The 16,910-nt window shown below is 49.6% G+C and overlaps 1 protein-coding gene across 2 annotated transcripts in view; it reads right to left on the bottom strand.

Moving 5' to 3' along the window:
- Positions 1-331: 331 nt before the first annotated feature.
- Positions 332-16,910, bottom strand: part of QSOX2 (quiescin sulfhydryl oxidase 2) — a 47,663-nt gene continuing 31,084 nt past the window's right edge. Inside the window, exons 10-13 of one of the 2 annotated variants that reach the window (XM_044305653.1) lie at positions 16,651-16,801; positions 4,870-5,058; positions 2,273-2,753; positions 332-664 (exon numbers count right to left, since the gene is read on the bottom strand). In XM_044305653.1, coding sequence (XP_044161588.1) covers positions 592-664; positions 2,273-2,753; positions 4,870-5,058; positions 16,651-16,801 — 894 coding nt within the window. In that variant the 3' untranslated portion in view covers positions 332-591. Of the gene's footprint in view, positions 2,754-4,869; positions 5,059-16,650; positions 16,802-16,910 lie in introns of both variants that reach the window. The other variant, XM_044305654.1, reaches the window with a different exon arrangement.

Genomic DNA, 16,910 nt, shown 5'->3' with positions numbered 1-16,910 from the left:
CCTAGAGGCTCCGTTCTCCCACCTCTGGCCACGCCCGGCTACACTAGATTGACAGGGCCAGGCAGCGCTGGTCTCCTCCTGCCGACGCTGTCTGCCGTGTAAATCTGCAGCGCAGCGAGGGAAGGACGCTCGCCGGCTGCCAGCTTCCTCACTGCGCCTGCGCCGAATACTGAACGGCGCGAGATTTACACTGCAGACAGGGCCGGCGGGAGGAGAGCAGCGCTGCCTGGCCCTGTCAATCAAGAGAAGAAGGGCGTGAAAAGAGGTGGGCAAACAGAGCCTCTAGGAGCAAGGGCAACGCCCCCGCTGCACTTAGAGGCTAATTAGCAGATTATAAAAGTTCGTTTTTCTCAATAACGGCGGCAGGCAGTGAGATGGCGCTAATACCCATTTTTCAGGTGACAGAAACCTTTTAACAACAAGCCCCACGTTGGTCATGGATTCTGTGATATTAGTCAAGTATGCAGAGAATGGCTCATGGTGAAGACGAAGTTATCAAGAAGATGCCCACAAAGGGTTAATACAACTGGCACGGAGAGAGCCCACTTAACAAGCGCCCGTCCATCCGGTAGTGCACACACGTGACCATCGCTACACCGACTGCAGCAGACCTCCATCAGTCCCATAGAAGTGAATTGAGCGGTGGTCGCACATGCTCACTAGGCTGTGGAAAGGGGATAATGTTGTTAGTAGGCCGACCCCTTTAAATGGTTGTCCAAGATTAAAAGAAAACAAGTTTTTTCAGCGCCACCTTTATCCATGGGTTGTATCCGGTATTGAATTCACTTGAATGAGTTGCAATACCAGACTGAGCCCATGAACAAGGGTGGCGCTGTCTTTGGAGGAAAAAAAACAAAACCAGACCCCCTTCAACAGTGTGCCCCATACAGAAATGAATGTAACAATGAATACAATTTTTAAAGGGGTCTTCCTATGTTAGATATTTATGACATCTTCACTTCTGGGACCCACATCTCCTGAACAGGCGGAGAATGAACGGAGAGGTGGCCGTGCGTTTGTCACTGACCGCCTCAGGGGCAGGAGGCTCCAGTTCTGGAGATATGGGCAGACCCCCATCTATCAGATTTGTATGGCATATCCATAAATAGCCCAGGCTACCCCTTATTAAAGTCATATTAAAGGGTGGGCTCATCCCAAAAACCAGCACCGATTCCTCGGCAGCAGCAGCACAAAATCAAGGAGCAGAAGGCTTAGGGCTCATGCACACAAGTGTAAGGGCACCTCGCCTGTGCTGCGGACCCCAAATAGCGGTCCGCAATGCACGGGCACCGTCCGTCTGCACTGCATTTGCGGACCCGTTGACTTGACTGGGTCCACGATCTGCGAGTTACGGCCAAAGATAGAACATGTTCTATCTTTCTGCGGTGCGGAGGCACGGACCTGAGCGTCCACAGAAGCGCTTCCGTTCTGTGCCTCCACTCCAGAAAAGATAGGTGAAGTCCTATCTTCGGTCGTATCTTGCGGAGTGCAGACCTATTCATGTCGATGGGTCCACATCTGCACCACAGAGTGCACACGGCCAGGGCCCAGTGGTTTATGGTCCACAATACAGACACTGAACCCTTACGTTCATGAGCCCTTAAAGGGGGGTTTCCAGGTATTTAATATTGATAGGCCATCAATACCTGATTGGTGTGGGTAGGCTGTGGCACTCTAGAGCAGTGGCCTCTTTCTAGGACAGAGACACCACGTTCATTGGTCACAGGTCCTAGGCGCAGCTCAGTCCCATTCAAGTGGATAGGAATGAGCTGCAATACCAAGCACAGCCACAGTCAATGGACGGCGCTGTGCTTGGCAAGCTGTTAGGAAGCCGCGGTGCTTACGGTTGAAGGTCCCGGGTGCTGGAAAAGGCCCCTCACCGATCAGGTATTGATGACCCATCCCTGAGTTAGGATATTAAACACCCAAAGAACCCCTTTTAAAAATGTGTATTAAGGGGGTTGTACAAGATTAGAGGGCATATTTAACCCCGCAGAGCTGTATGCAGTACTGCAGTGAGTGACTGGAGCTGAGCTGCAATACCAGACTTAGCCTATGGGTCAGGAGTGGCACTGTTTCTGGAAAAATAAAGCTGACCCCATTTCTAATCTCGTACAAACACATCCAAATACATCGGTCCCTGATCATGAAACATACATATATTAAAGCAATTAGTACAAAAACTCTGGGGAGTCAAAAATGGTCAACTGGGTGGGTAAAATTAAATAAAAAAAAAACACAACAATAAAATTATACATATGGCCGGTTATACCTGATTTTCCATCTTTTGGACCGAACTCTGAAAAAGAAATACATGATCATTAAAAATAAGGAGGAGGTGATGTAGAGAACCACACACAGGCTCATGTCTATGTTGGAGAAGCCGAGGCCCAGGAAGCTGACGGACATCTTGTTGCCCTCCTGGTGCTCGGAGCTTTTCTCCTTTTCGATGGGTTTTGGAACCAGCTTGTTTATAAAGTCTGGTCTGACAATCGGCTGGTCGTGTGGCTTCTTCAGTCCGGAGTCGGTGCCTCCTCCGGGATCCTTGGCTTGAAGGTTGTCGTTCTTCGCATCCTCGTTAGGATCGGCGTACTGTAGGGAGATCTCTTTGACGCTGTAGTGCCGCTTGAGGAAGGCGAGGACTTCCTTTTCATTCCAGCTGTGAAGCCCGTTTACCTCCTCGTGACAGGCAGGGCACAGGTCGGGCGTTGGCCACTCTAGCTTGGGGCTTTTTGGATCCTCACTTGGAGCACCTATGTGGGAATATGAACGGGAGGTAATAAGGATCATGTAAAGCCAAAAACACTGGACCGTTCCAAAGTTTCCCCAGAAAATTCCTTAGAAAATAAGGTGAGATCATCAACAATCAGCTGTAATGTACAGGAAACCTTGTCACTAAGTGCTCAGTTTCCCTACAGCATCACCACAGGAGAAACAGAGCATTGCATGCAGTGCTCATTTTGGGTCCTCCAGAGAGGGACACTTCTATGGAATATGGAAATAAAACGTGCAAAACCAGTTCACCTTAGTGACTAGGGGATCATTCCAGGTGAACCGGCTGTTAGATTTTGAGAACTAGGTGTTTTGAACTTGGCATATGTCACTGAGAGCATTCAGCAGAAGTGACCACTGACTGCTCCGACAGCGAATGCTCACCTGCAATGTTCTTCTACCCTGCATAGGACATCTACAGGAACAGGTGTCTGAACGCAGCAATGCATGCAGCATCCCGACTACCAGCAGAGGGCGCAGCGCTGCCTCTAGTGGAAGCAGGTAATATGCAACTGGAGCTGGGGCGACAGACAGGCAATTCTGGGGAATATGGGGCAGTGGAGGAGCCTTGGTATGGGTTTTACGTGGGGCATGTGGCTTCATAAGATGGGACAGTCTGACGGAGTAGTGTGTATGTCCTGCGCTGCCAAACTGAACGCCAAAAAAAACACACACAAAAAAAAAAAACTTCTAATCTAGGAGCCCAGCACTAAGTTGACATTTATGCATTTAGTTGCAGGTAACAAGCAAAATTCTCTGCCCATCACCCCCCAACCTCCCTTCCATCTGCGCCTCACTGCCCCGCAACCGGACCATCTGTGCGATATCGCCCCACTCCTGATTTTCCCAGAAATCAGGTGCGCACAGAAGACACTGGCGGTTGAGGGAAAAAAAATCCTAAACTTTAGTAACTGCAGAAAAACTCCTCCAAGTCTGCAGTCTGTCCGGCGGGCGCCGCTGATCTCTGCTGAAATACATTAGAGCCAGGAGAGGGGACGCTGCTCATCAAAGGCTTGCAACTTATGGGGTGGAGCACTGTATGGGGGTGTGAGCTTTAATACAGGGAGGAGCGTATAATCTGCATTTATTAGACATTTTGGCAGTGAAGGCATGGAGCCATGCTAATCCTCGTCAGTCTCCATGGGACAAAGGACGAGTTCACACAAGCGGATTTGTGAGGTACCCTGAAATATTTTATAGGGGGTTACAGGTATGTACTAAAACAAATGCTGAACCATGTTTCTAAGAACTTTACATCTTGGGAGTCCTCTGTTATTCCTCCTGGAAAGGGTTGACTAAATTCACAACAAGGTATTACCAGTTCTCTCGTCAAGGGGACAGTGTTAAGCCTCCGTGCACTTGACCCTATTTTTGCCGATCGGATGCAGGCCCATTTGTTTCAAAGGATACCGCCCGCATCCGCCGTATGTCTGTTCTGCAGGACAGACAGAACATGCCCTGGGCATTTTTACCATTGGGCAGAACAGGAAAATGAGGGAGGCACACGGCTGTTATCAGATTGCAAAACGGATACGGTCGTAGGCATGAGGCCTAACACTGTGTAGAGACACAGCCTATAGACCAGGAGAATGGTGACAACCAACTGTCGATGCCCGCCACATTTCCATTAGGAATGAGAGAGGACTAGCACAGAGTTAAGCCTCGTGCACACGACCATTCCGTTTTTTGGCGGTCCGCAAAAAACGGAAGCTGCCTGCGTGCCTTCCGCAATTTGTAGACATGCCTATTCTTGTCCGCAAAACGGATAAGAATAGGACATGCAATTATTTTTTGCGGGGCCTCCGAACGGAGCAACGGATGTGGACAGCACACGGAGTGCTGTCCGCATCTTTCGCGGCCCCATTGAAGTGAATGGCGCAAATACTGCGGCTCGGATGCGGACCCGAAAAACAGTCGTGTGCATGAGGCCTTATAATTCAGAAACATCTGTTTTAGCAATCGTCTTCTCCATGAAATGGTTTTGACAGGATTTTTTGATGAGGCAGGCTGTTCTGGTGTCTGGACAGCAGGGGGAGCTCTAATGGACCAAGCCTCCATAGGGCTTGTCTAGTCTAGGCTGTGACAGTCTCCACTCACCGGCCAGCCTCTTGTTGACCACGTTGTGTTTTCTCCACAGCCACAGCGCCGCCTCCTCCGCCGTTTTCACGCTGTCCACAGATTCCTTGGCCATGGCTTCAAAGTGCTGGGCGCATTCCCGGCATCCGAAAAACTCCCTGATGTATCCTCTCATGGTTTTCAGCACTGCCTGAGCGTCGCCTTCAAACTCTGCAGAGAAGAGGAGTCAGTGATGAGATTTAACCTGTGAAACGCTGGTTTACTCTGCATCTCGGCAATAAAGATTTGGTAATGTAAATGCACCAAAAATCTGTCTTAAAAAGTGGCGCGATTTGGCACAGCTAAGGTTTTTAGACAGATTTTTGGCTCAAACGCGTTAGAAAAATCTCAAACTTTGCTGAACATTCTCATATGCAGGTGTATCCATGGTTACAGACTACAAACAAGCCCTGTAGTCAGGCATTATACTCTTCTACATCCCCCCTACAGACAGACCAGGAGGCAGATGGGAGCGAGTAACTTGTGAGGCAAGATATAGATGCACCATTAGCCGCTCCTGGCCTATAAAGGGGTTTTCCAGTATAAATGATTTTTAACAAGTTCTTGCAGCATGGCCCCCGAAACAGAAGATTCATACTTACCTGCTCCCCGCCGCCTCTGTGCTCTCCATCTTCCAGTCCCGGCATGGCGATGATCACATGCTCCGCTCCGTCCAATGACATGCTGCTGGTGACGTGGTCACAAGCAGCATGTCACTGCTGAAGCCAGTCATTGGCTGGAGCAGAGCATGTGACCATGCCCATGCCGGGACTGGAAGATGGAGAGTGCAGAGTCAGCGAGGACCACCGGTGTGGAATGCATCAGATAAGTATAAACTTATTAAAAAACAAAACAAAAAAATAATTTTTAACAAAAAATCCCTTTGTTCCACGAAAAATATTCTACAGTTTTCAAAACAGCCCCTGGATCTCAATACTTTTGTGATTTCATGTGATTAAAAATTTAGCATAGCCACTGAGTTATTGAATAAAATGTATCTGTATAGCGCCACCTGCTGTTTGTTTTGTTTCTTATTTCTTTGTCCTGATCTCTGAGATGGCCACACATGCTCAGTTCCATCCTTCAACTGCCCCCCGAGCTGTGATCGGGAAAGCGCATGGACACGCCCCCCCGAGCTGTGATCGGGAAAGCGCATGGACACGCCCCTCCCCCCGAGCTGTGATCAGGAAAGCGCATGGACACGCCCCTCCCCCCGAGCTGTGATCGGGAAAGCGCATGGACACGCCCCTCCCCCCGAGCTGTGATGGGGGAGAGCATGGACACGCCTCCTGGGGGGGGGGGGGGGGAGAGCATGGACGCGCCTCCTGAGGGGGGGGGGGGGGGAAAGAGCATGGATGCGCCTCCTGAGGGGGGGGGGGGGGGGAAGAGCATGGATGCGCCTCCTGAGGGGGGGGAAGAGCATGGACGCGCCTCCTGAGGGGGGGGAAGAGCATGGACGCGCCTCCTGAGGGGGGGGAAGAGCATGGACGCGCCTCCTGAGGGGGGGGGGGGGAGCATTGACGCGCCTCCTGAGGGGGGAGAGCATGATGGACGCGCCCTCTGTGCTGCAGCGGAAAAGACACTCCCCTTGAGCTGTCAGTGAATGAGGAGATCCCCCCCCCCCTCCCGTAATCAGAAGACCCATCACAGAATACATCTGCATACATTGTATATTTAATTTAAGTAGGCAATGTGGAACAACATACCCCTGTACCAAGACAGCCAGCACTGGCACATGTGGCGGGCGGCTTGTCTTCCGCCTAATGGCTTGGCGCGGTGCCGCTGCCCGCTTTACTCAGATGAATATTTAACACTGTTGCAGCAGTAATGTTTTGCTGAGTCTTATCAGGAACGGACGAGGGAAAGCCGAGCCGGGCAGGGAGGATCAGGATTCGAGAACGGAGGTGTGCGTTTCAGCAGAGACAATATAGGCTTGATGGTAGAGATAGCGAGATGGCCAGCTGGAGGCATGAATGAGGCGGGCACAATGCCCTATAGCACCTGCTGGATCTCGACCCACAGACATACAATACCCGGGAGCTCGGCGTCACACATGGAAAAACACCATATGCCATACAGCGGGACAGCAATTATGGAACACATGAGAAAAAAGAGCGTTAATCACAGAACTCCTTGGATGGAAATCCAAAAAGTTGTAGAGTAACTGCAGGGCGCCAGCAGGGAGGAGAGGTTAACCGCTGCCGGTAGTGACTGATATATAGAAAGATACGTACAAGAAAGAAAAAAAAAAAAAAAAGGGAGGGGACCAGCTGCGAACAAAAGGCGCCAAACACCTAAAACGGGGATTGTGCAATAAGAACAGTGAAAGTAAAGTTCAGGAAAGTCTCGTCACTTGCAGGTCCGTGATCCGTTTTTAACTGCACGAGACTTTCCTGAACTTTACTTTCACTATTCTTATTGCACAATCCCCGTTTTAGGTGTTTGGCGCCTTTTGTTCGCAGCTGGTCCCCTCCCTTTTTTCTTTCTTGTACGTATCTTAAAGGAACACTCCAGGCAAAACAGTGCAGGGGGCGAAGCATGACACGCGACAAATGCCAATGACAGATTTGCGTCATGCTCTTTCCTCCTCAGCCACTGCACTAGGCATATGCCTGTCGTGGCCGCTGTTGTTTTTGGCGATTTCAATGGAAAGTGGAGGAATGACTGACACGATGGAAGATGCCACCGGGAGATGACTTCGCAGAAACAGTCCGTATAATGGTAAACACACTAAAGCCTCATGCACACGACAGTATTTTTTCACGGTCCGCAAAACGGGGTTCCGTTGTTCCGTGTCCGTTTTTTCTTCTGTGTGTCTTCCTTGATTTTTAGAGGATCACCAGACCAGAAAAGTGAAAAAAAAAAAATCTAAGTCAAGTTTGCCTTAAAAATTATAGGAAAAAAACAGACACGGATCACGGACGCGGATAACAATCTTGTGTGCCTCCGTGTTTTTTCACAGACCCATTGACTTGAATGGGTCCGCGAACCGTTGTCAGTCAAAAAAATAGGACAGGTCCTATTTTTTTGACGGACAGGAAACACGGATCACGGACGCGGATGACAAACTGTGCATTTTCCAAGTTTTCAACGGACCCATTGAAAGTCAATGGGTCCGCAGAAAATCACGGAAAACGGACACACACAACTGTCGTGTTCATGAGGCCTTACTGTATTCGCAGGCCAGAACAGTATATGTCGGTATACATTTCTCCAGAAATAGCGCCGTCACTGTCTGCAGGTTGTGTGTGGTATTGCAGCTCAGCTTCATTCACTTCAGTAGAGCCGAGCTGCAATACCAGATGCAATCCACGGACAGGTGTGGCGCTGTTTCTTCAGCCACGTCTTTCTAATCCTGCACAACCACTGTAAGTCATTTTCCAGTTAGGCCTCTTTCACACGGGCGTTGCGGGAAAATGTGCGGGTGCGTTGCGGGAACATGCACGATTTTTCAGCGCGAGTGCAAAACATTGTAATGCGTTTTGCACTCGCGTGAGAAAAATCGCAGAAGTTCGGGCTTGTGATCGGTGTTCTGTAGATTGTATTATTTTCCCTTATAACATGGTTATAAAGGGAAAATAATAGCATTCTGAATACATAATGCATAGTACAATAGCGCTGGAGGGGTTAAAAAAAATAATATATAATTTAACTCACCTTAGTCCACTTGATCGCGAAGCCGGCATCTCTTCTGTCTTCATCTTAGCTGTGTAGGAACAGGACCTGTGGTGACGTCACTCCGGTCATCACATGATCTTTTACCATGGTGATGGATCATGTGATGACCGGAGTGACGTCACCACAGGTCCTGTTGCTGCACACAGCACAGAAGACAGAAGGAGATGCCGGCTTCGCGATCAAGTGGATTACGGGGAATTTTTTTTTTTTTAACCCCTCCAGCGCTATTGTACTATGCAGTCTGTATTCAGAATGCTATTATTTTCCCTTCTAACCATGTTATAAGGGAGAATAATAATGATTGGGTCCTTATCCCGATCGTCTCCTAGCAACCGTGCGCGAAAATCGCACCGCATCCGCACTTGCTTGCGAATGCTTGCGATTTTTTACGCAACCCTATTCATTTCTATGGGGCCTGCGTTACGTTAAAAACGCAGAATATAGAGCATGCTGCGATTTTCACGCAACGCACAAGTGATGCGTGAAAATCACCGCTCATGTGAACAGGCCCATAGAAATGAATGGGTCGGTATTCAGTGCGGGTGCAATGCGTTCAACTCGCACATCGCATCCGCGCGGAATACTCGCCCGTGTGAAATGGGCCTTATCCCTTTTTTTTTTTCAGGGAATGACTATGGTTGTCTTTACAGACGCCGCAGCAGTACGGGAGCGGGGAAGGTAAGGAATGGATTTATCATTCTGGAGCCAGTCTCATCTATCGGCACACAACTATATTGTTTAATATAAGCCCCCCCCCCAGGCCGCGGACCCATCACATCACACATCATAAGACGCCGGCTCATAAGATTACCTCAGATTAGACGCCGGTATTAAGAAATGCTTCAAAACAATTTTTAGAGGCAGAAGGCAATCGCCCAATCGCTCAGCGTCGGGAGCGGAAAAGTCTCCGGGGAAAACAGGGAAAAAAATAATATTTGAAAAAAAAAAATGAAATTATGAAGATGTCCGCAATAGGATGGAAATGGGAAAATATTAACAGTACATGTGACCCGGCCACAACGTGGGCTGCCCCGTGTGTCACAGGGGTGGGCCGCCAACACCCATATGATAAGAGGACCCATTTTTAGTTTACCTGGTAGTTTCCAGGACTAAAGGTCGCCATATACTAAGAATCAACAACCTCAGGGACTCCAGCTATTCCGAAACTACAACTCCTAGCATGCTCCATTCACTTATATGTGTGTTGCAAAAAGCAGCTGAGCCAAGCGTGCATACTGGGAGTTGTACTTTCACAGCAGCTAGAGTGTCGAAGGTTGCAGACCCCTGCCGTATACATTAGATTAAATGACATGGCTCAAGCGACACGTCACGGCTGACGCCATAAATTGGCTGCAGTGGAGCAGGTGACCATGTCCATGCCGTGCTGTATGTTAAAGGAAACCTGTCGCCTCCAAAACACATTTTAAAGCGACATCATTACCTTACAGGAGCCCCCAGTGTGTTCCTAATCATGTTTTTCATTCCTCCACTGGTTGTTGTATACTTTATAAAAACGCTGTTTGAGGGCCCATTCACACGTCCGCAATTCTGTTCCGCATTTTGCGGAACGGAATTGCGGAGCTATGCATTTCTATGGGGCCGCGCGATGTGCTGCCCGGATCCGGAAATGCGGACCCGCACTCCCGGGTGCGCAATTTCCAATCCCCCAAAAAATAGAATATGTCCTATACTTGTCCACAATTGTGGACAAGATTAGGCATTTTCTATTAAGTGCTGGCGATGTGCAGTCCGCAAAATGCGGAACACACATTGCCGGTGTCCGTGTTTTGCAGATCCGTAAAACACACACTGATGCGTGAATGGACCCTTAATCTGTGTCTTCGCTATCCTCAGAGTCATGCTAGAAGTCAAGGGGGCAGCGGCCTCGTGCAAGTCTCGCGCATGCGTGGTGCACTCCTTGTCACTGCGCGATCCCGTCTCCGGCTCCCGCACTCAGCCGGCCGCTTTCCTCTCTCTGTGCATGCGCCGGGCTTTTCCATAGTGTGCGCGTGCCCAGTGCATGCGCAGAGAGAGGAAAGCGGCTGGTTGAGTGCGGGAGCCGGGATCGCTCAGTGACAAGGAGTGCACCGCGCATGCGCGAGACTTGCACGATCCCAGCCTGACAGCAGGATGTCAATCACACTGAAGGGAGGACGGGTAAGGGTTGGGCTTAGCTCGACTTGAAGCAAGGAGGCCGCTGCCCCCTTGACTTCAAGCATGACTCTGAGGATAGCGAAGACACAATAAGGGTCCATTCACACATCCGTGTGTGTTTTGCGGATCCACTGATCCGCAAAACACGGACACCAGCAATGTGTGTTCCGCATTTTGCGGACCGCACATCGCCGGCACTTATTAGAAAATGCCTAATCTTTTTTGCAATTGCGGACAAGAATAGGACATGTTCTATTTTTTTCGGGATCGGAATTGGGCACCCAGAAGTGCGGGTCCACATTTCCGGATCCAGGCAGCACATCGTGCGGCCCCATAGAAATGAATGGGTCTGCAATTCCGTTCCGCAAAATACGGAACAGAATTGCGGACGTGTGAATAGACCCTCAAACAGCGTTTTTATAAAGTATACAACAACCAGTGGAGGAATGAAAAACATGATTAGGAACACACTGGGGGCTCCTGTAAGGTAATGATGTCGCTTTAAAATGTGTTTTGGAGGCGACAGGTTCCCTTTAACAATATGGGGACCGGTATATGGACACATCAGAGGATCAGAGCAGCGGAGAGCAGGCAAGTATGAATCCTCAGCTTAGTAGGGCAGGCCGCCGGCAATGGCTAAAATGTCATTATTCCCAGAGAACCCCTTTAAGGCCCAATGTAGTAGTTTCTAGCAAATGAACGGACAACTATAGATAGAAATGACCACTAGAGGGAGCCACGACTGCAAAGGGCAGGTGAGGTGCCCATAGCAACCCATTAAAGTGGCGCAGTCAGGCCTTTCTATATGCTTCATGTCCCATTCACCTACTTAACTGCTTTTAACAACAGTGGGGGGGTAGCTGTAGAAATTGATTGCCGCACTCTCTCTGGTTGCTCCATTTTTGGTCATGGGTGAGGTGGTCCTACCCGACTATTCCATAATTACAAGGTACGGCCATGTACACGAGGCTTTAGGCAGCGAGGGGCTGGTCGCTGCTCAAAAGACACCCCGATTGACAGAGCTGGAGTCTTACGCCTGCACCATTGCGCCAAGTAGCAGGCGCAATCGCTATGGCTGTCCTGCTGCGACGTGCGCAGTGCAGATGGCGACTGCAAAGTAAATGGCAGAATACAGGCTGACATTAAAGAAGCTTGTATTCTGCCGATGGCGGGAATATGTACAACAATCAGCAAGCAGGAGCAATCACTTAGTACACCGGGTCACCATACTTTGGTTTTGGGGCTTCAATTAGAGACTGTTAATCTATAACACGCAACCGTCGCCGATAATATCCAAGTGGTAGCGACGCCTGGCGTTTAGCCGTAAGCCTGGCCTCCATTAGCCGCCAGGTCAGCCACAATCCGCAGCACCAGCCATTGTCTGAAGGTTAAGGAGTTAAGAGACAAAATGGCTCATTTTTTATATATTTTTTTCTTGGCTAAGTCCCCGTCTGGATCTTGTGCTGACATCTGCCACGTATCATCGTGTAATCCTCCTTTTCTCCTTCCTCACAAACTACCGCAATTCTGCTTTACCCTAATCTCTAAAGTGGACAATAACCATTAAACCCGTACCTGGTGGCGGGGGGATTAGAGGCAGGCTGCAGGCTTTTTACTCCATGGGATTTAAAGCAAGATATAAGGAGAGGGGGGGAACCTTCCCAAGACATAATCCACAGACTAAAAGTGACCCAATTCTTTCATCGGAAGGAGCGCTCGGCAGATCTCCGCCGTTCTGGGGAAGGGGGCTGACGACCAGTGCGGGACCACTTACAGGAGAGGACGGCGCTGAGGGTCACACAGCGGCGGCCAATAGAAGCGGGTCTGGTTATAGGGAAGAGATGTAACCCCTTCCAGGCTTGTTGCTAAGCAATAAAGTAGAAAACCATTAAATATAATAAAGACATCAAGACAGACGCCCAAGAGAAGAGGACACACCGTAATACACGAAGTCCGTATCACCTGGGGCGGAGAAAATGTCGCACTCCCGTGATAAGAGGGTTCCAGGGGTCCATATTATAGACTGGGCTTTAAAGGATTGGAATAAGGGCTCATTCACACGGCCTGGTCCGCAAAACACGGATACGGCCGTGTGCATCCTGCATTTTGTGGAGCGGAACGTCTTGCCCCCTATAGAACGGTCCTCTCCTTTTCTGTAAAACGGACAAGAAGCTGACATGTTCTATCTTTTGCGGGGCTGCAGGACGGACATACGGAAGCAGACCGCACACGGAGTGCGGTCCCCATCTTTTGCAGCCCCACTGAAGTGAATAGGGTCCGCGTCCGACCCGCAAGAAATGCAGATCGGAGGCAGACAAAAACAGCGGTCGTGCTAAGGTTATGACCACATGGCGTGGTGGTGGTGTGGACATGCTGCGACCAAGAACCATGTCCTAATTAAACTAAATCAGACCCCGATGTTTAAGTCGTGTGGTTTTTGTTCGCAGCATGGGCCTCAACTGCCACACCATGTGGTCGTACTCCAATATGGCCGCTTTCTTCCGCAAACAGCGCCACACCTGCCCTAAGGTCGGCTCTGGTATTGCAGATCCACGCTATTAAAGTGAATGGGGCTGCAATACCACATGCAACCTGTGGACAGGTGGTGGCCCCGTTTATGTAAGAAAGCAGCCATGTTTTTGTGTAATGCTGTGAAAGTTCTTTAAGACCAGCTCTTTCAGGAAGATATTCTGTTCAATATTCTGGAAATGCTGGGTAACAACCCTTGTGGGGTGTATAAGGTAGCCAAAGGGGTGTCACGTCTCATAGGATGGCTGCAGCCGTCATCGTCTCCTCTCAGTAGAGGGACTAAGATGAAACCCGTTAATATAGGACTCACTTAAAGGGGTTGTCTAGCACTAGAATTCTGTGGTGAGAAAAAGCCCCAGTCTTGTCCATGGTTTGTGTATAGCAGCTCATTCACATTCAAGTAAATGGGGTCAAGCTGCAATACCAGACACAACCCGTGAGTGGTGCCGTTTCTGAAGTGGGGGATGAAATTTGACTAATTCCAAGCAAACCCTTTAAAGCTACTGCAATCAGATGTGTATCATTATTAGGCCTCTTTCCCACAGGCGGATCCGCAATACACGGGCGCCATTCCGTGGGCATTCTGCATCACGGATGCGGACCCATTCACTTCAATGTGTCCGCAAATCCGGAGATGCGGAATGGTGCGGAACGGAACCACGGAAGGGAACCCTACGGAGTGCTTCTGTGGGGTTTAGCCCCGTACTTCCGTTCCGCAAAAAGATAGAACATGTCCTATCTTTTTGCGGAACGGCCAGATCGCGGACCCATTTCAAGTGAATGGGTCCGCAATCTGCTGCGGCTAGCCCACGGACTGTGCTCGTGCATTGCGGCCCGCAGCACAACCACGGGGCACACACGCCCGTGGGAAAGAGGCCTTAAAGGGGATTTCCAGGATTAGAAAAACATGGATATTTTTTTCCCAGAAAGCGCCCACGCCCGCCTCTGGCTGTATCTGGTATTGCAACGCAGTCTCGTTTATTGAACAGAGAAGTGGAGCTCTTTCTATAAGAAAGCAGCCATGTTTTTCTCATCCTGGACAACCTCCTCTAACTGTTACAGGCCTGTTGGGTAGCAGGGACGTCAGCATCATGGAGTCACTGCCATTTTCACCCCCCCCCCCATCGCAATTCATGTGGGGTCTTGTATGAGGATGATTAAAGCCATGCCCTTTTAAAGTGAATGGAATCAAGTCGGTGTGCCCCCCAAGATGGTAGACCCCCACCGATCGGATATTGATGGAAAATAGGTCATCCATATCCTGATCTCCGAAACCCTTTTAATTTACGGGTAAATGTGGTATTGATTAGATGTCACTTGCCAAAATATATAATTTTTTTGGGGGGTAGGGCAGGAACTCGTACAGGACTGTAGATGGAGTGGAAGAAAACCCCGTCTTCAGGAGGAGGGGGGTCTTTGCTCTTCTGACCTCCTCCTACAAACAGCCAATATCAATTCAATTATCGACATTCTATTTTTTAGAGGTCGCACCTTTAAGGGCGTTCCCATAACTCAGGGAGTCGGCGGTGCCGTCGATAAGGCCTCGGCCTGTTGCTCCTAATGGCTTTCTGTGTGATCAATGAGTAACAGTATTTCTAAAAATCAAATAATGAGGGAGAGAGCGGCCGGCGCTCGCTGACAGAGCCGTATATTAGCAGAGGAAGCGGTCTCTCAGCGCTGGCGATTCATGACACCCGGGGGGTTGTAGGGTGAACGGGTGACCGATAGCTGAAAACTATAGGACGGGTGTAGGGGCTCCACTCACCTCCCTGCAGTCACTTCATCGCCTAAACGTACCCACTATAAAACCACATTTTTTACCACGGAGGCGGCTTATATTGGTCAAACCAATCACTATGTGTGGCTTTAGGCTTACCATGCATTTGAGATAGCATTTGAGTGTCCCCAAACCCTTGCCCCCTGAACCCCCTCCCACATACACATGCACGCTCAGCCAAGCATGCATGTGCTCTCAACAGGGGAAGGAGGAGTTGGCCGCTCTCGGACACCCTCCGACAGTGGCTTCCTCCCATTGAAATCCTACAGCCAAATCTATCTTTCCTCTGCCTCCTGCCACCAGGTGAGAGTTGGGAGCCCCCCATACACATTAGATGGTTGGCAGGCCAGCCGAAATATGCAGGGCTCAAATGACATTAAAAGGCTTTTCCGAGATTACAATATGGACGACTATCCTTAGTATAGGTCATCAAACTCAGATCGGCTGGGGCCCGACACCCAGGACCCCCGCTGATCAGCTGTTTGAGGAGGCCGCAGCTTAGGCTGGGCTTGGTACTGCAGCTCGGCGCCATTCACTTGAATACGACTGAGCTGGGCTGAAGTGCTGTGGTCTCTTCAAACAGCTGATCGGCGGGGAGCTGGGAGTTGGACCCCCCACGATCAGAGATTTCATCAGAGTTTGGCTACATACACACGAATGTGTGTGTTATGCAGTCTGCAAAAAAATAATAAAAAAGGACATCCATATGCCATGTGTTTTTTACGGATCCATTGTAACCGTGCCTAAAAACGGACAAGAAAAGGACATGTTCTATTTTTTTTGCGGGGCTACGGAACGGACACGGAAACAAACAACGTTCGCGTGCATGTAGCCGTTTCACGATTCCGACTTCTGTCATTAAATGGAAACCCTACAATACACAGCTTCGTGGAGCTTTCTTGCATACTCCTATGGGACTGTTGCATAGTGTAGGAAAAAAAAAAAAAAAAAGGTCTGCCCTTTCTTTCCCCCCACCACCAGAAACAGCGCCCCCCCATGTCCATAATTGTGCTGAGCTGCAATACCAGACACAGCCATTAAAAAAAAGTGGCACTGTTTCTTGAAGACCTGTTACATGTGCACTTGGCAGCTGAAGGCATCTGTGTTGGTGCCGTGTTCATATGTGCCCGCATTGCTGTGAAAAATGATGTTTTAATATATGCAAATGAGCCTCTAGGAGCAATGGGGGCGTTGGCGTTACACCTAGAGGCTCTGCTCTCTCTGCACTTTGATTGACAGAACCAGGCAGTGAAAACATCATCAAACCAGGTCCTGCGATTCCCAGCGTATAGCCAGATTTAGTCTCCAGCAATCACATCAAGAACTCCGGCTGTACTAGCATGGGTGTGCACTTAATCAGTGAGCGCCACCCTGGGGCTCTCAAGCTGCTGCAAAACTACATCTCCCATCATGCCCCGATAGACACAGGCTGTCAGTGCATGATAAGGTTGTAGTTTAGCTACAAGTTGGAGAAAACCCTGCACTATAATAATGCATGTAGTTTCCAAGATGGAGCTCTCCAGCTGCTGGTGACTACAACTCCCAGCATGCCCTGACAACCTGTGACCTTAAAAAGATGTTACATTGAAATGATATGGCTTCAATGTGAGGCTATTCCATCTTACCTGTGTTGCTCAGGGCATCTGGCTGCACCGCGGCCTGCACTGTGAGACTGTGAAACAGCATCCAGAGGGAGCAGGGGTATCCTCTCAGCTGCGCCCTGCTCCCCTGGCAGCCGACCCACTCCACGTGGTTTGTCAGGTAGATTCCAGAGATCTAGAAAACATTGTGAGATCATGTGTAAGAACCCGACAACCAGCCTGGCTCAGATCCCAATGCCACTGCAGTGCATGGCATTTATCATGTAGAGGAAGTTAATACAAGC

Source organism: Bufo gargarizans, chromosome 9 (genome assembly GCF_014858855.1).
Source record: "Bufo gargarizans isolate SCDJY-AF-19 chromosome 9, ASM1485885v1, whole genome shotgun sequence".
NCBI lineage: Eukaryota > Metazoa > Chordata > Amphibia > Anura > Bufonidae > Bufo > Bufo gargarizans.
This window is presented reverse-complemented; position numbering and strand designations above follow the sequence as displayed.